Source organism: Vigna angularis, chromosome 1 (assembly GCF_016808095.1).
Source record: "Vigna angularis cultivar LongXiaoDou No.4 chromosome 1, ASM1680809v1, whole genome shotgun sequence".
Classification (NCBI taxonomy): domain Eukaryota; kingdom Viridiplantae; phylum Streptophyta; class Magnoliopsida; order Fabales; family Fabaceae; genus Vigna; species Vigna angularis.
The window spans coordinates 39329586-39346049 of record NC_068970.1 but is presented as its reverse complement, the minus strand read 5'-3'; the positions used below and the strand labels follow the sequence as shown (position 1 = coordinate 39346049).

Here is a 16464-nt window from a genome sequence, read left to right as displayed (position 1 = left end):
TCAAAACTTACGTCTAACTCCCAGAGAAAAAAATATATTTAGTTTAATGATAAATTATTCTTACAAAATATAAAATATATTTAACCTTTTAAATTATATTTGTCTCCTAATTTTTCATTTTCTTTTATATCATAAATTATAAAGACAAATTAGATATATATTTAGTTTAACCATAAAACTAATTTTTAAATAATTTGAAATATATATATATATATATATATATATATATATATGGGGTTTGCTAACGCGCGTACACTTTTTTTCAGAAGATGGTGAAATTGAAGAGATCTTGAATGAACCGCCAATATGTCAATGACTCAACTTTTTACAAAGGCAAATTGTTTAACCGCCAATATTTCTGATTTTTTTCAGTTGGGGTTACCCTAGGATGACAGAGAAAATGTTGGAGTGAGAGAGATGAGAGAGAAAGAGTTGAGAGGCATGAAGGAGGTGAACAAGGGTTTGAGAGTTTTTTTTTTAGTTTGAGAATGAAAATTATTAATATCCTTAACGTTAAAACTTAGAGTTCATGTTATATAAGGGTATTTTTGTCTACTAAAACCCGGTACACATTGCTAAAATGTACCAACTGAAAAACAGGTGTACACGCGTTATCAAACCCATATATATATATATATATATATATATATATATATATATATATATATATATATATATATATATATATATATTTATGTTTAACTATGATACCATATAATACAAGATATACAAAATATTTATGGTCAAGAATTTTTCATGTCAATTTTTATTTTTTAATAAAATAAAAATAATAATTATGAGATTAAATAATAAATAATGGATAATGATTAAATAATCAATATTGAACAACTTATGTTTATGTTAAAAACCTAAATCGAAGATGAGATGAAAATTAGATGATTAGGTAAGTAATATTCAAAATTATAATTATGAGATTAAATAAAATATGTATAATAAAATGTTATATCTCTTTATACATTTGTAATACAATTTTTAACTTATACATAATAGATAATAATTGAAGGTAGTTATTGAATAAAAGAAAATGTCAACAGTAACAACAGAAAAAATACACTTGTTGACATAGTCTTTATTAATAATTAGTGTTCAAAGTTCAGTTTATAAAATTAACTGAACTACAAATACAAAAATTCAGAAATGCAAAAGTTCAATTTTTCTAAACTGAACTAAAAAAATGGTATAATTTAGTTTTTAATACAAATAATTTAATTTTTATAGTATAAAAGATTATAGATAAACTAAAGTTCAGTTCAATTACATTAATTATGCTCAACCGAACGTAAGTGAGGAGGGTTTATGTAAGTTGTTGGGAAACTTTTACTATGAAGCATATATAATATTGAAGCAAAAGAACTTAAAGCAGGAAATCAATTGTTAGATTGTTAGAAATACTATGGTTAGAGACAACAACAACAGAGTTACACAAACTCTAACCTCAATTACTTGAGTTCTGAAGGATAAGTTGGGAGTCAAAAGCTTTACAAGGTACAACTATATCTGCTGTTCCAAATGGAAGATAAACAGCATTCATAATTTTAGTTATAAGTTGTTATTCTTTTTGTGATACTCTAGTATTGTTTCAGTGTTTTGTAACATGTATATGGATTTAGAATATCCAAATGTTCTTCATTTATTTAATTCCTTTTTGGTGATAAAAAAATTCTAATAGAACGACATTTCTTATAAAAAGTTAAAGATAATAAGTTAGATGGCCAAGTGGTGTTAGTGCCATTTTCTATCGTATATGAGTATTTATTGTATTTTTGTTTAGTAGAAATTTTATCTATATCAATTGTTTGAAGAAAATTTTTTAAAGTGGGTTAAAAGTTTGAAAATACATTAATTCACTTTCACTCTTGATACTGTATCCGTCTAACGTACATCATTATTAGAAAAAAAAAACTTTTAATATTCATTATTTTTTGTATTCTACATTGGTTACAATACCACTGTAATCCCAAAAGCCTATGTAATATACAAATATTACAATGACTATAAATATTGATGATGTTAATCCTTAATCAAAGCAAATAGAAACATTGGAAATATATATTATGTCTGTTTTGTCAATATCTTATGTAATATGTCCATCGGTGTATCCGTGTTAATATAAATCTACACAACTTTAAACTCCACTCCTGTACTGAATACGGAAAAACCATATTTCCCATTTCAAATATTAAATTTGTTCGATCTCGATATGGTATATACCTGTATATTGAAATAGAATACAAATTTTTTAAAAAGAAAATGTGAGGTCAGGATGGCCGAGTGGTCTAAGGCGTCAGACTCAAGTTCTGATCTTCGTGAGAAGGCGTGGGTTCAAATCCCACTTCTGACAAATAACATTATTTTTAGTCATGAATATTGTAGAAGGATTGGTATATTAAGTTTTCATTTCACATTGCTTTACAATCAAGCAATGTTTTTAAAACCTCCCACAAACCACAAATATTTACTTTTCAAGTTTTTATTACTTTACTTGATGTAATATATATATATATATATATATATATATATATATATATATATATATATATATATTGTATTATACCTAGTAAAGACCGAATGGTCATCCACTCAGCATCGTTCGGTCATCATTATGTCCAACTACGACAAACGATTTTTATCAATGATGGGTCAAAATTGAACCAGCGTTTAAAGCTATTAGGTTAATAGTCTAGCAGAAGATAAAAATAATCAAGAATATCTTATTGAAGATCTGATTAAAGATATTGATAAGCGGTTTATAAGCAACCGGTCAAATTTTTAGGTAAGTCTGTTTATATTTTATTAGGCTTGTATCAATTCAGGGTCCATGAGAAAACTTATAAATACAAGATGAGGGCCACCAGTCAGGTATGTTCCATTCACGTTCTACTCACGCTCAACTCATACTCCACTACATCCTACTAACATTCGATTAGAACTCAAACATACAATTGTGATACATAATTTCCAAAACCGCTCCTAACTTGAACGTCGGAACGCCTTTTGCAGGTACCTCCCCCTCCGATCCAAGAAGATCACCGAGCGGCCAAGAGTACAACCGATCAGAGTTGTTGGTAACTGAGCGGTCATATTAGAAGCAAGCAGATTGAAGACAACCGAATGGTCTCGATTGAAGGCAACCGAGCAGTCCAAATTGAAGGAAAGCGCGTCAGGAAGGTACGTTTCTCGGTCCCAAAAAATCTATACTGAAACATTTTGGCGCCGACCGTAAGGAACCAGACAAGGAAACAGTCATACCCCAGCATATTGATCCGGATAGAAGAAACCATTCGGCCTCACAGGCATTCTGCCTTTCGGCCTCACAAGCATTCGACCTTTCGGCTCTACAGGTATTCGGCCATTCGGCCTCACAGGTTCTCGGCCTTTCGGCCTCATAGGTATTCAGTCGTTCGACCCCATATATATTCGGTCAATCGGCCTTACAGGGCAGAAGACAAAATCAGGCACACATCTCATTTGGTCAATCTGGAGTTAACCGTTCAGGCCATTCACAAAACCCAGGGAACATTCCAAAACAAACTTCTACGTTTAAAACCGAACGGCAAAGACAGTCCCCCAAGGACTATAAATCAAAGACAGTCCCCCATGGACTATAAATCAAAGACAGTCCCCCATGGACTATAAATCAAAGACAGTCCCCCATGTACTATAAATCAAAGACAATCCCCCATGGACTATAAACCGAGCAGTAAAGACAGTCCCTCATGGACTATAAATCAAAGACAGTCCCCCATGGACTATAAACTGAGCAATAAAAACAGTCTCCAATGGATTATAAATCAAAGACAATCCCCTATGGACTATAAACCGAGCAGTAAAGACAATCCCTCATGGACTATAAATCAAAGACAGTCCCCCATGGACTATAAACCGAGCAATAAAGACAGTCTCCCATGGATTATAAATCAAAGACAGTCCCCCATGGACTATAAATCAAAGACAGTCCCCTATGGACTATAAATCAAAGACAGTCCCCCATGGACAATAAATCAAAGATAGTCTCCCATGGACTATAAATCAAAGACAATCCCCCATGGACTATAAACCGAGTAGTAAAGACAGTCCCCCATGGACTATAAATCAAAGACAGTCCCCCATGGACTATAAACCGAGCAATAAAGACAGTCCCCCATGGACTATAAACCGAGCAGTAAAGACAGTTCCTCATGGACTATAAACCAAGCGATGGGGAAGGTTCCGCATGAACTCTCACTCTCGTCCTAAACCGAGCGGTAGGGAACGTTCTCTGTGAACGCTCACTCTCGTCCACAAAACCTAGGAAACGCTCTTCGAGAACCCCTGATCCTAAACCGAGCGGTGGGGAACGTTCTCCGTAAACGCTCACTCTCGTGCACAAAACCCAGGGAACGCTCTCCGAGAACCCTTGGTCCTAAACCGAGCGGTGGGGAAGGTTCTGCATGAATGCTCACTCTCGTCCTAAACCGAGCAGTGAGTTTCTCCTTGAACTCACTCTCGTCCTAAACTGAAACAGTCACAAGTGTTCGGTCGTTTAGTCTAACAAGATTCTCAGCCATTTAGTGCCACAACCACATGACCATACAACCTTACGACCTTTCGGCCATTCGGTCTCAGGTATTTGGCCATTCGGCTCCTTATGCTCAGCAATTTACGACCTCGGTTAAACAAAACTGTTCGGTCATCTATAAGCAACGACTAAAAGCAGCCTCCCTCAAACTCATAAGTCCTATAGTTAATCATGGCTAAAGTCGAACGCTTAACTCGGACTTGGGGGGCATATGTATTATACCTAGTAGAGACCGAACAGTCATCCACTCAGCTCCGTTCGGTCACCACTATGGCCAACCACGGCAAACAGCTTTTATCAATGATAAGCCAAAATTGGGCCAGCGTCTAAAGCTATTGGGTTAATAGTCCAGCAGAAGATAAAATAATCAAGAATATTTGATTGAAGATCTGATTAAAGATATTGATAAGCGGTTTATGAGCAACCGACCAGATTTTTAGGTAAGTCTGTTTATATTTTATTGGGCTTGTATCAGTTCAGGGTGCATGAGACAACTTATAAATACAAGATCAAGGCCACCAGCCAGGTATGTTCCATTCACGTTCTACTCACACTCAACTCACACTCCATTACATCCTACTAACGTTCGATCAGAACTCAAACATACAATTGTGATACACAATTCAAAAAATCGCTCCTAACTTGAGCGACAGAGCGTCTTTTGCAGGTACATTCCCCTCCGGTCCAAGGAGATCACCGAGCGGCCAGGTGTACAACTGATCAGAGTTGTTGATAACCTAGTGGTCATATTGGAAGCAAGCAGATTGAAAACAATCGAACGATCCCGATTGAAGGCAACCGAGCAGTCCAAATTGAAGAAAAGCGCGTCAAGAAAGTATGTTTCTTGGTCCCACAAAATCCATACTGAAACATATATATATATTGTTTAACAGCTAGTGTTTCTGTTTTTTTTTTTTCAATTAGGGCTACCATAGGAAGAAAGAGAAAATGTTGGAGTGAGAGAGATGAAAGAGAAAGGATTGAGAGGAATGAGGAAGGTAAGTAAGGGTTTGGGGTTTCTTATTTTCTTTTTCTTAGTTTTGAGAATGAAATTTATTCAAATACCCTTGACCTTAAAGCTTAGAATCCATAATATATGAGGGTATTTTTTTCTACTAAAACCCGATACACATTGCTAAAATGTACCAAGTGAAAAATAGACATACAGAAGTTAGCAAACCATATATATATATATATATATATATATATATATATATATATATATATATACATATATATATATATATAATCCATATGACTTATAGAGCGGTATTTCGGACAATGCATTAAGTTTTTCATTTTATTTTTATTGGTATAAACAAACTATGCTAAATTCTCCATTTTTTATATTTCAATACCGTTAAATATTTTTCTAAGCACAATATTATTCTCTTAAAATTTTTTAATATGTTATAATTATATTATTATTCTAATTCAGAACAATAAATTTGAACCATTTAGTATCCATTACATATATGTGGATACAAATTTTTATGTCATCCCTAACTACCAACCTTTACTACTATATTTAGAGACCGAGTATCATGGATTGGTAATATCTCATTTTTCATTGATTTCGATTTATGAATAAGACACGATTCATCCCCCTTTTGCTGTTGAGAAACAAAGTCCATCAATTCTAACAATTGGCACCAGAGTTGGTTTTCAAAAGCTATTTGAAAAAAAAAATCGATTAACCTTTTTGTATAATCGATTACTCGATCCTAAAATGGCCTATGTTTCTCCAATACTGAGGAAGAGTGAATCTGTGTTAGACTGTGTGCATGTTATTTGTAATGATAAATGTATTTCTGTCACTAATGGTTTTTATGAGTCATTTGAAGCAAGATTATTCCAGAAAAAAAAGGGGCTATCAACAGTCTGGAATCTAGAGTTGAAAGAGTGGATTTGTAGGCATAGAGATTCACTAGATTCCTAAACATGAAGAAGGCTGATGAGCATCTAAATGATGATAAAAAGAAGATCACGGAAGAGAATCTACCAAGGACTGATCTCATTATGATGGCCAAGTCAGAAATAACAAAAGCATGTCTGGAACAAGAAGCAAAAGAATTTATGTGGTATCTGGATAGCGGATGTTCAAGACACATGTTAGGAGATCCAGCCAAATTCACAAGCCTCACTCACAGGACTACTGATCATGTCACTTACGGTGATAACAACAAGGGTATTATCATTAGTATTGGTAAAATTCAAACACCCTCCGAATATGAAATTGAGAATGTATTACTAGTTAAAGGTTTAAAACATAATATGCTTAGTATTAGTCAATTGTGTGACAAAGGTCTAAAGATAACGTTTGAACCAAACTATTGTCTAATAAGTAATGGGTCAACTGATGAACTGTTATTGATTAGAAAAAGATACAACAACATCTGCATGATTGACTTCAGAAAAACATCATTTAAGTCTATTGTATGCTTAATGTCTAAAGAGGATGACGCTTGGATTTGGCATAAAATATTAGCTCATATTAATATGGGTTAGTTAAATAAACTTGTGTCTAAAAATCTAGTTATTGGTCTTCCAAACATACGTTATATCTCTGATAGACTATGTGACGCTTGTCAAAAAGGGAAGCAAACAAGGGCGTCCTTTAAAAACAAAAGAGAGATGTCTACTACTAGACCTCTTGAATTGTTACATATGGACTTGTTTGGCCCTTCAAGATTCAGAAGTCCTGGAGGAAATCTGTATGGCTTGGTGATTGTTGATGATTACTCTCGTTATACTTTGACCTTCTTTATTTCTGCCAAAAGTGAAACTTTTAGGGTGTTCAAGAAGTTCGATGCCATGATTCAAAACGAAAAGGAACTCAAAATCAAGTTCATAAGGAGTTATCATGGCAAGGAATTTCAGAATGAGGTTTTTGATGACTATGGTGCAAAAATGAGGATTTCTCACAAATTTTCTGAACCAAGAACCCCTCAGCAGAAAGGAATTGTTGAAAGGAAGAACAGAGCATTGGAAGAGCTGGCAAAAACTATGCTCAACGAGAGAGACTTGCCAAAGTATTTCTGAGCGAATGTTGTAAGCATAGTATGTTATGTACTCCCTACGAGCTGTTCAAGGGAAGGAAGCCAAATATCACACACTTGAGGATCTTTGGTTGTAAGTTTTGTCCTTAACAATGACAAAGAAAGCTTAGGTAAATTCGATTCTAAAGTCGATGAGGCTATCTTTATTGGTTATTCACTTTCTAGTAAAGCATACAGAGTGTATAACAAAAGAACTATGTGTGTTGAGGAATCTGTACATGTTGCATTTGATGAATACATTGATACTACTGTTAATCAAATGCATTCCAGAAAGTGTGTAGATGCAAGTGATTTTGAAAGAGAGGAAGAGGAAAACGAAGAAATTCAGGAAGAGGAAACTTTAGAGAATAATGTTAATCCTCCCATAATAAAATCGATTAAGGAGTGGAAAACACTAAGAAATGTATCAACAAGCAACATCATTGGGGACATCACGAGGGGAGTTTCCACTAGACGTCAGCTTAATCAATTTTGTATGAGTGTTGCATATGTTTCAAAGATTGAACCTAAGAATATTGAAGTTGCACTTGTTGATGAAAACTAGATGATGGCTATGCAAGAATAATTAAATCAGTTTAAGAGGAACAACGTGTGGGAACTGGTTCCAAGCGTAAGAACTCATCAGGTTATTGGCACAAAGTGGGTGTTCTGAAACAAAATGGATGATTCAGGTGAAAGCATAAAAAATAAGACCAGATTGGTTATAAAGGGTTATAGTCAAGAAGTATTCATTGAATAGCCACCAGATTTTTAAGATTATGAGTATCTAGATAAAGTGTTCAAACTGAAAAAGGCTTTGTATGAATTGAAACAAGCACCAAGGTCATGGTATGAATGTCTAAGTGAATTTTTAATCAAGAAAGAATTCACAAGGGGTAAATTTGATTCAACCCTTTTTTATCAAAAACTCTGGAAATGATAGATTGTTTGTACAAATTTATGTTGATATTATATTTAGTTCAACCAATTCTCTATTATGCAAAGAATTTTCTAAGACAATGCAGGATGAGTTTGAGATGTCCATGATGGGAGAACTCACCTATTTTCTAAGACTTCAAGTGAAATAAGATGATAGTGGCATCTTTATTCATCAATCCAAATATTGCACAGACCTATTGAAAAAGTACAAAATTCTAGAATGCAAGGAAGCTTGCCACCCCAATGGCCACGAATTGTTATCTTGATCTAGATGAAAAAGGTAATCATGTAGACCAAAAGCTTTATAGAGGTATGATCGAATCTTTGTTATAATTAACTGCTAGTAGGCCTGACATCATGCATAGTGTTTGTCTCTTTGCTGGATTTCAATCACAACCAAAGGAATCACATCTAACTGCTGTAAAAAGAATTTTAAAATACCTAAAGGGAACCAAAAATCTTGGATTGTGGTACCTTAGTGGTTCAAACATTTTCCTAGAAGGATATAGTGATTCAGACTTTGGTGGTTGCAAATTAGACAGAAAAAGCACTAATGGCACTTGTCATCTATTAGGCTGCTCTCTAGTTTCCTGACATTCACAGAAATAGGCTTGTGTGGCATTATCCACCACGGAAGCCGAGTACATAGCAGCTGGAAGTTGTTGTGCGCAGTCTCTTTGGACAAGACCCAACTAGAAAACTATGGTATATCTCTATCTCTAAAGTGTGATAATACTAGTGCTATAAATTTAACTAAGAATCATGTTCTTCATTCTAAAACAAAGCATATTGAAATAAGGCACCACTTCATAAGAGATCACATCCTTAAGGGTGAGATTAAAATTGAATATGTGAATACCTTGCATCAATGGGCTAACATTTTAACAAAACCTTTGAATAAGGAAAGATTTTATACAATAAGAAATGAACTAGGAATTATGGATCACAATAGTGTCAAATAGCATTAATCAATTAAATTTGTTGTATGATTACAAATTGAACATTTCAATGTTATATCATTTCATTGAATAATCATACTTAATCTATGATAATGGTTATTGCACAATATTATTGCATAAGGACTAATGCTTGATCAAGATGAGATGAAAAACTTATGTAGGAGTGTTGATTAATGACTGAGCTTAAATGAGAACTTCACATTACACTAGAGAACGAAATCGATTAAAGGAGAGTTATAATCGATTGAAATTCGTCAACTGGTTTAAAGTTTCTAAACTTCTAATTCTTTTACTTTAAACCTTGACTTATGATTTGTTGTGTGTTTATTCATCATAAATCTCATTGTGTATAATCTGTTGTGAATTTGGTATGAGTTTATGGATGATTAAACTAGATTGTTAGTTTCAACTTGTATCTAATTTACTCTGATACTATATCTGTAATATCTTCTGGTACATTGTTTGAACATATTTGGATGATACATACTCTGTCATATCTCTATCATGCAACTTTGATACTGAAATGTGATATGCATACTGATAGGGGGAGTGTTGTATTTTGTAATATGCTAGTTACCATTTTAAAAGGGGGAGAAAATATTAAAATCATGTGAATATTGTTGACAAGGGGAGCATCATTATTTTTCTGATAACATGCTTGATGCATCTCTATATAATTCAATATCTCTGTTTCAAATACGTTTTGATATATATCATTTTTTGCTAATGCCCAAAGGGTGAGAAATAATTGAACATTGATTGAGATAATTGAATATGGTTGAAACTGTGAAACATTTTTTTATTATGTATTGTACATCATGGTTGATTTATTAATCATGGTTGTGCATCATCACAAAAGGGGGAGATTGTTGATATGGGAATGTTAAACTGATATTTGGTCGCACAAAATCGGAACAAACTAGATTTCCCCACTAATGAAGTATAGGGACAACCTAAGTATCAATGATCGGACTCGGTACAATTAAGTTTAAAGTGTTTAGTTAATTCTTTCATTTATTTACTAACTATTAACTAATTACTAATGCAAGAAATTAAACAAAGAAATTAAAAAGAAAAGAGTAAAGAAATCAAATCTGTATAAAAGAAAAATCAAGAAATAAAATGCAAAGAAATAAAACCTACACTAAAGTACTAAAAAGATTAAACTTAACTATGCATACAAATCAAAATAGTAACTAACTAACCTATAAATGGTATGAATTAATGAGGCAAGGATACTAGAAGTAAAAGTGGATAGGGAAACTAAAGATGCATGAAATAAATTCAGTGAAAATGAATGATATATACACATAACAGAGCCAAATGAATGGAGAATTGCACTAAAACTAGATACAACAAATCAATGCATAATGCAAAATTAAATGCTAAAAGATAAAAGACATATAAGCCTGGAAATTGGAATCAAATCACGAACACATGACAGTAACAATTCAAAAGCTATACAATGCATCAAACCTAAAGTGAAACAGCAAAATGATAGTATCAAAATTAGAACCACAAATGTAAATATAATGTAGAATCCTAAACTTGCAGAGAAATTAAATCAACATCAAAGATTAAAGCTAACCTAATTCAGATAACATCAGAAAGCAAATGATAAAAGAATTTAGAATTAAAACAAAGTAAAATCAGTACCTAAATTCTAACTAATCAAAAGCAAAATAACAAACTTAAAAGCAGAATTGAATTCATAGGTGAATGTACATTGGAGTAAATAAAAGAGTGCTCAAAGTTCTCAGAAAGACATCATGTGAAGTTGAATCCTAATACAGGGTATTCTAGGTCATATTTTAGAACCTAATTTGACTTTTTCCACTAATTTGTCCAACCAATGTTCATTTTCCTATTCAACAATCTAAAATTTACAAACAGAATTTAAATGTGCAAATGATTAAGGATAAAGTTTCAATTACACTCAGAAAGACATTTTGACTAAAGTAAGTCCATCACAGGGTCTTATAGTTCATATTTCAGAACTTACAGTAGTAATTCCTACTCATTCTCAATCAATGCAAACCTAAATCTGATAAAAGAAACACAAATTTGAATCAATTACAGAATGGAGAGTTCTAGAGTCCAGATCAAATTCTCAAAACAATACAATTACAAAAATTAAAAGTAAAGAGCAAAATCGAAACACAAACAACAAAAAAATAGAACTGAACTTTATTAACATGAGAAGGAAAATTACACACTACCGGACTCACCAAACCATTTGCAATTGTCACTCCCGTGAGCTTCAAGGTGAAATCCAGTAGCCAAGAACCCTACTTCCACGAAAGCACAAAAATCCTAATCTAAAGAGCGTATTGCAGAGTATGAAAAGTGTGTAGTGTACATGGTAGAAAACCCCTTTATATAGGGTTGAAGAAAGAAGAAAAAAAACAAAGAGAAAAGAAAAAGGGAAAAAGAAAAACTTGTTTATGACGCTTCGCACTTGTCTTTAATCGAACGTCTCACGTTCACTTTGCTCACGAGCTTGCGTCTGAACCCTTTGATCACTTCGGCATTCTTGTCTGTTCAAGCTCTGATCATCTTCTATTAAGTGGAACTTTAGCATTTGGGAGCTTTCTTCCTCTCACATGAGCAAGCCCTAGCTTTTGGGTGCTTTCTCTCAATTGAATTGCTCTTGGGATAGACCCCCCAAAGTGGGCAGTTGTATATCCTCAAAGCGGTGTCGCATCAATAAGTGAGAGCCCAACTCAACTGCCCAGAATCCAGTGTAGCTGCATATTCCAATGTCCAGCAGCACAGTGCAATTCAGTTGGCCATTTAGGCCCAATTTCATTACCAATCCAGCACAATTGCTTTTCAATTCATCCCAATGGTGGCAGCAGCGTCAGATCAGCCTTCCAACGGCCCAATTCAAATGTGGCAGCAACTTTGTAGCTTACACCAAAGGGCCCAGTGAAATTTCATTTCAGCCCAATTACTAAGGTCCAATCTGAGTGCAGCATCCTATTTTATTTCATATCTGCATAAAAAAAAATCAATACAAAATTAAAGAAAAGAAAAGGAAATCTACCAATTAAAAAGAAAGACTTTTATTAAAGATTTTCTAAAAAAATATAAATGTTCTAGTTATTAACAAAAACTAAAAATTACACCTAAAAACCTATTTTTAACTAAAATTTTACAAAACTAAAGATTTTAAAGAAAAACTTAAATTTATCCTGATTCTAAACAATAAAAAACTAAAATACATTAACCTAGACTTCTAAACACAATTAAAGGTGCAAAATCTGAGAGTTATCAAGGGAGCACTGTGATAGTTGAACCTAATCCCTATTATTTTGGTTTTTGATGATGACAACACATTGATAATAAAAACACATGAATGTTGTCAAGTTACAACATGAAAGAGTTTCTGTGTATGTTATGTTAATACACATGTTGAGTTGAAATTGCATATAATAAGTGATGAATGCATATGTTGAACATACTAGTGATTCTGCATACTATTGTGTTTGTGAAGTGATTATATATGTGTATGCACAATGTATGTTTCTGTGATATGAAAACCACATGCACAAAAGCATATCTGTATGAAAAAATCGATTATAGTGTTGTTGTAATCAATTAAGGTCATCATACAACTTATGTTTTGAACTGTGGCAAAATAACTAGTTTTGAATCGATTACGTTAGTTGGTGAATCGATTAAACTCGTGTGTTTGCATATATAATTTTCAAATGTGTTGTGATGAGTTTTTAGAAAGGAAAGTTTTCAAAATTCTTCTAAGTGTTAAAGCTCATTCGTTTACATGTTCTGTGTATTCAATTAAGTCTGTTATGTTTGAAAACTGATTGGATGCTAGTTATAACTGCTATAACGGTCATATTTTTAAATGTGTTTGACTAATATTTAATTTTAATCGATTACATTAATTGATCATTCAATTAATGAGATGGTTAGTTGTAATACTGTTACAACAGTATTATGTAACCGATTACACTACTAACCTAATCGATTACTTTGCGCCTAATCTGATAGTAACTATAAATTGACGCGTTGTTTGTATTTCTAAAATGATTGATCATTCTAACATTGTCATATATGATTGTTATTGAGTTTAGAAAGTTTATAGATTACTCAAAAAGCTCCAAGAATAAAAAACGTGAGAGTTTGAAGGATCTTGAAGAATTCTTGTGAAGCAGTTTACTGGATTACATTGATTGATCGCTTTAGCACATCTGAAGGTGCATCTTGATTGATCAGGAGGGAAGACTTGCAATCTTGGATTTGTTTTTCCCTGTATGTGAGCATCAAGAAGAATAGTGACGTGCTCTTGAGTTTGAGAGGGGATATCTCAAAGGGTTTGCTGCAACATGGACGAGTTGTTCTGTGTTGGCAGGTGTTGTTGTTTATATATTTGATTGAGAGTTTATGAGGTGTTTACATTTGAGAGTTGCTCTGTAAAGCCTTAGTTGTAATACTCTGATCATTATAGTGAATTACTCTCCAATCTAAGATTGATTGGGAGGGTGACTAGATGTAGGCATTGAGGCCGAACCAGTATAAAAACTGTGTTTGATTTTCTCTCCTTTATCTCTTTACATTTTTCATTATCATTGCATATACACATACTGTTTCATTGCACACAGTTGATTGCTGCACAAGAAAGATTTCAAGAACACTATAATTTGTGAAAAAAATTTAAAACGTGCAAGTTTTTATAAAACACCAATTCACCTCGCCCCTTCCCCTTCCCTTTTGGTGTTGAGAAACAAAGTCCATCGATTCTAACAATAAAAAAGAAAACTTCTAAGTGGATATGGATATCATTTACTATATATGTACAGGAAGAAGCCCGTGTAAGAGAAGTAGTGGTGAAACAGATTGTTTCATGATAATACAACACTTGAGATACAGTGTAACACTTGAGTAAAAGAACTAGAAAGTTGACAAAATATAGAGAAAGAAAGATCCCTCTAAACAAGAACATCTCAGGAAGTAATAACCAAACTTTGTTCGAGTAGCGGAATATCTCATAAGCCACATAGAAGGAGCTCGACAATTAAACGTCGGAAACTACCTAATCACTCCGACAACCATAAAGACTTGGAATAATCTTGATCTCCAAAATGTCAACATTAGCAGAGTAGACTATAGAAGGGCTTAATGGAAAACTAATCACCGAAGTTACCTCATAGAGAAAATAAGTCTGAGGACAAACATCCACTAATAGAAAAAGCAAGCAGTGTATTCTCAATAACTTTGTTTACTTGAGATCTTTTATCTTTTCTTAATTATCTGTTATCTTATTTAGCGTTGATACTATTTCTTATTTAGCTTTGAGTTTTACTTCTTTATATCCAGCATTTTGCCGACTTTAACTATCCATTTTTTTTAGAGAGTTTTACACATTTTAAACATTGAGACAATCTTTTTTGTACTAAAAGAATCCAAAATATGAAGCTTTCTTCATAGTGAACTACAACAGTAATCAGCAGTGTCTGCTGATGTTCATCTTTACACATTGCATGGCAATTTTAGCAAGCTCAGCATAAGGTAGTTGAATGAATGAGATCATTGTAGGACATGTGCGAACTGAATGCATTAGAGCCTCTAATTCCTTCCTTCTGAACCACATAACCGGTGGAAGTTGAATTCCCAATGGTAATTAGCATGCATGCGAAACAAGTTATTCTTAATCCAACTCCAATATCAAAGTATATCCACCACATGCAAGGTCGCAGTGAATCCACAGTAACGTAATAATCCTCCAAAACTCCTACCGCATTTGTTCCCCCACAACCACATCTCATTAACTTCCAACGTTGCATTTATATATACACAATCTCCTTCGATGAAGCCCCCACAACGCTATTCACCATTTTGTGTTCCACTCAAAGCATACACGACACAAACTTGGAAACATTCGCATTTCCAAACAGTACTATAGTTGGAAAACATGTCGGATTGGGGTCCAGTGTTTGTGTCGTTGGTGCTCTTCGTGCTCTTAACTCCGGGTTTGCTGTTTCAGGTGCCTGGGAGGGGAAGGTGCGTGGAGTTTGGGAACTTTCAAACAAGTGGTGCTTCCGTACTCATTCACTCCCTCCTCTACTTTGGCTTCATATGTGTGTTTTTGCTGGCTATTAAGATCCACTTGTACCTCGGCTAGTTCATTTTGCACACCTTAATCACAGCCACTAACTTTTGTTGGGGTATTCGGATAGATCAATGTTTCTGTTCGTTATTTCATTGTTCTTCATGTTTTGTTATTCTTGTCCTTATTGCATGTAATAAAAACGGGGTTTTGTTCTTATTGTTACCAAATTTGGTGGGTTGTTGTGCCTGTATTCAGTTTTCCTCTTAATGACTGTTTAGCACTTTTCAATGGCATAGCTGAGTATCAAACTTGCTAAAAGTGTATGCGTTTGCTTTGACAGAATTTTTTGTTATGATTGGAAACTAAATAGAAACCAAATAAATGAACAAAAGGAGAAGCAAAGTATAACAAAAGATGTTCCTTCTATATCACCATTATGATACAAGGAGGTAAAATTTGTAAAATGATTTTTTGATATGAGAAAAGTTAATTGACAACTTATTTTTAAGGGTAAAATAATCATTAAAAACATGAATTTTTGTTTATGAAAAAAATAAAAATGAAAAGTTAAAGTAGTGTTTAAGTGAAAAATATTTTGGGTGTGAAAATAACATGAGTAAAATTTAGGCAAGAAATAATTATACTATATGCAGGTTAGACTACGACGCGCCATTCTTTGCCACATTATCTAGCAACAGGCGTAAGCCTCGGGAAAAGCATGATGACAAGTCTTTTTCGTTATAAATTATTAAATTTAATTTCAGTGACCGAATCTGATTCACAAATATAAAGTCTAGATTCCTTCATCAAAATCCAATTGAAAACTGTATTTCCTAATAATTCAAAAACTTAGATACAGTTTTTCCTTCTTTTTTT

The 16464-nt window shown here is 33.5% G+C and overlaps 1 protein-coding gene and 1 non-coding gene across 2 annotated transcripts; both read left to right on the top strand.

Moving 5' to 3' along the window:
• Positions 1 to 2278: 2278 nt before the first annotated feature.
• On the top strand, positions 2279 to 2362 carry TRNAL-CAA (transfer RNA leucine (anticodon CAA)). The gene has a single exon. It is a non-coding gene; the product is annotated as a tRNA-Leu (tRNA).
• Positions 2363 to 15309: 12947 nt separating this feature from the next.
• Positions 15310 to 15802, top strand: LOC108337805 (uncharacterized). Its single transcript, XM_017574408.2, has one exon. It carries the CDS (start codon positions 15451 to 15453, stop codon positions 15658 to 15660), a length of 210 nt encoding a protein of 69 aa, XP_017429897.1. The 5' UTR covers positions 15310 to 15450; the 3' UTR covers positions 15661 to 15802.
• The last annotated feature ends 662 nt before the right edge of the window (positions 15803 to 16464 follow it).

What these genes read in the sequence shown, in the direction of transcription:
- LOC108337805 (XM_017574408.2), top strand. Translation starts at nt 15,451, where the DNA reads ATGTCGGATTGGGGTCCAGTGTTTGTGTCGTTGGTGCTCTTCGTGCTC.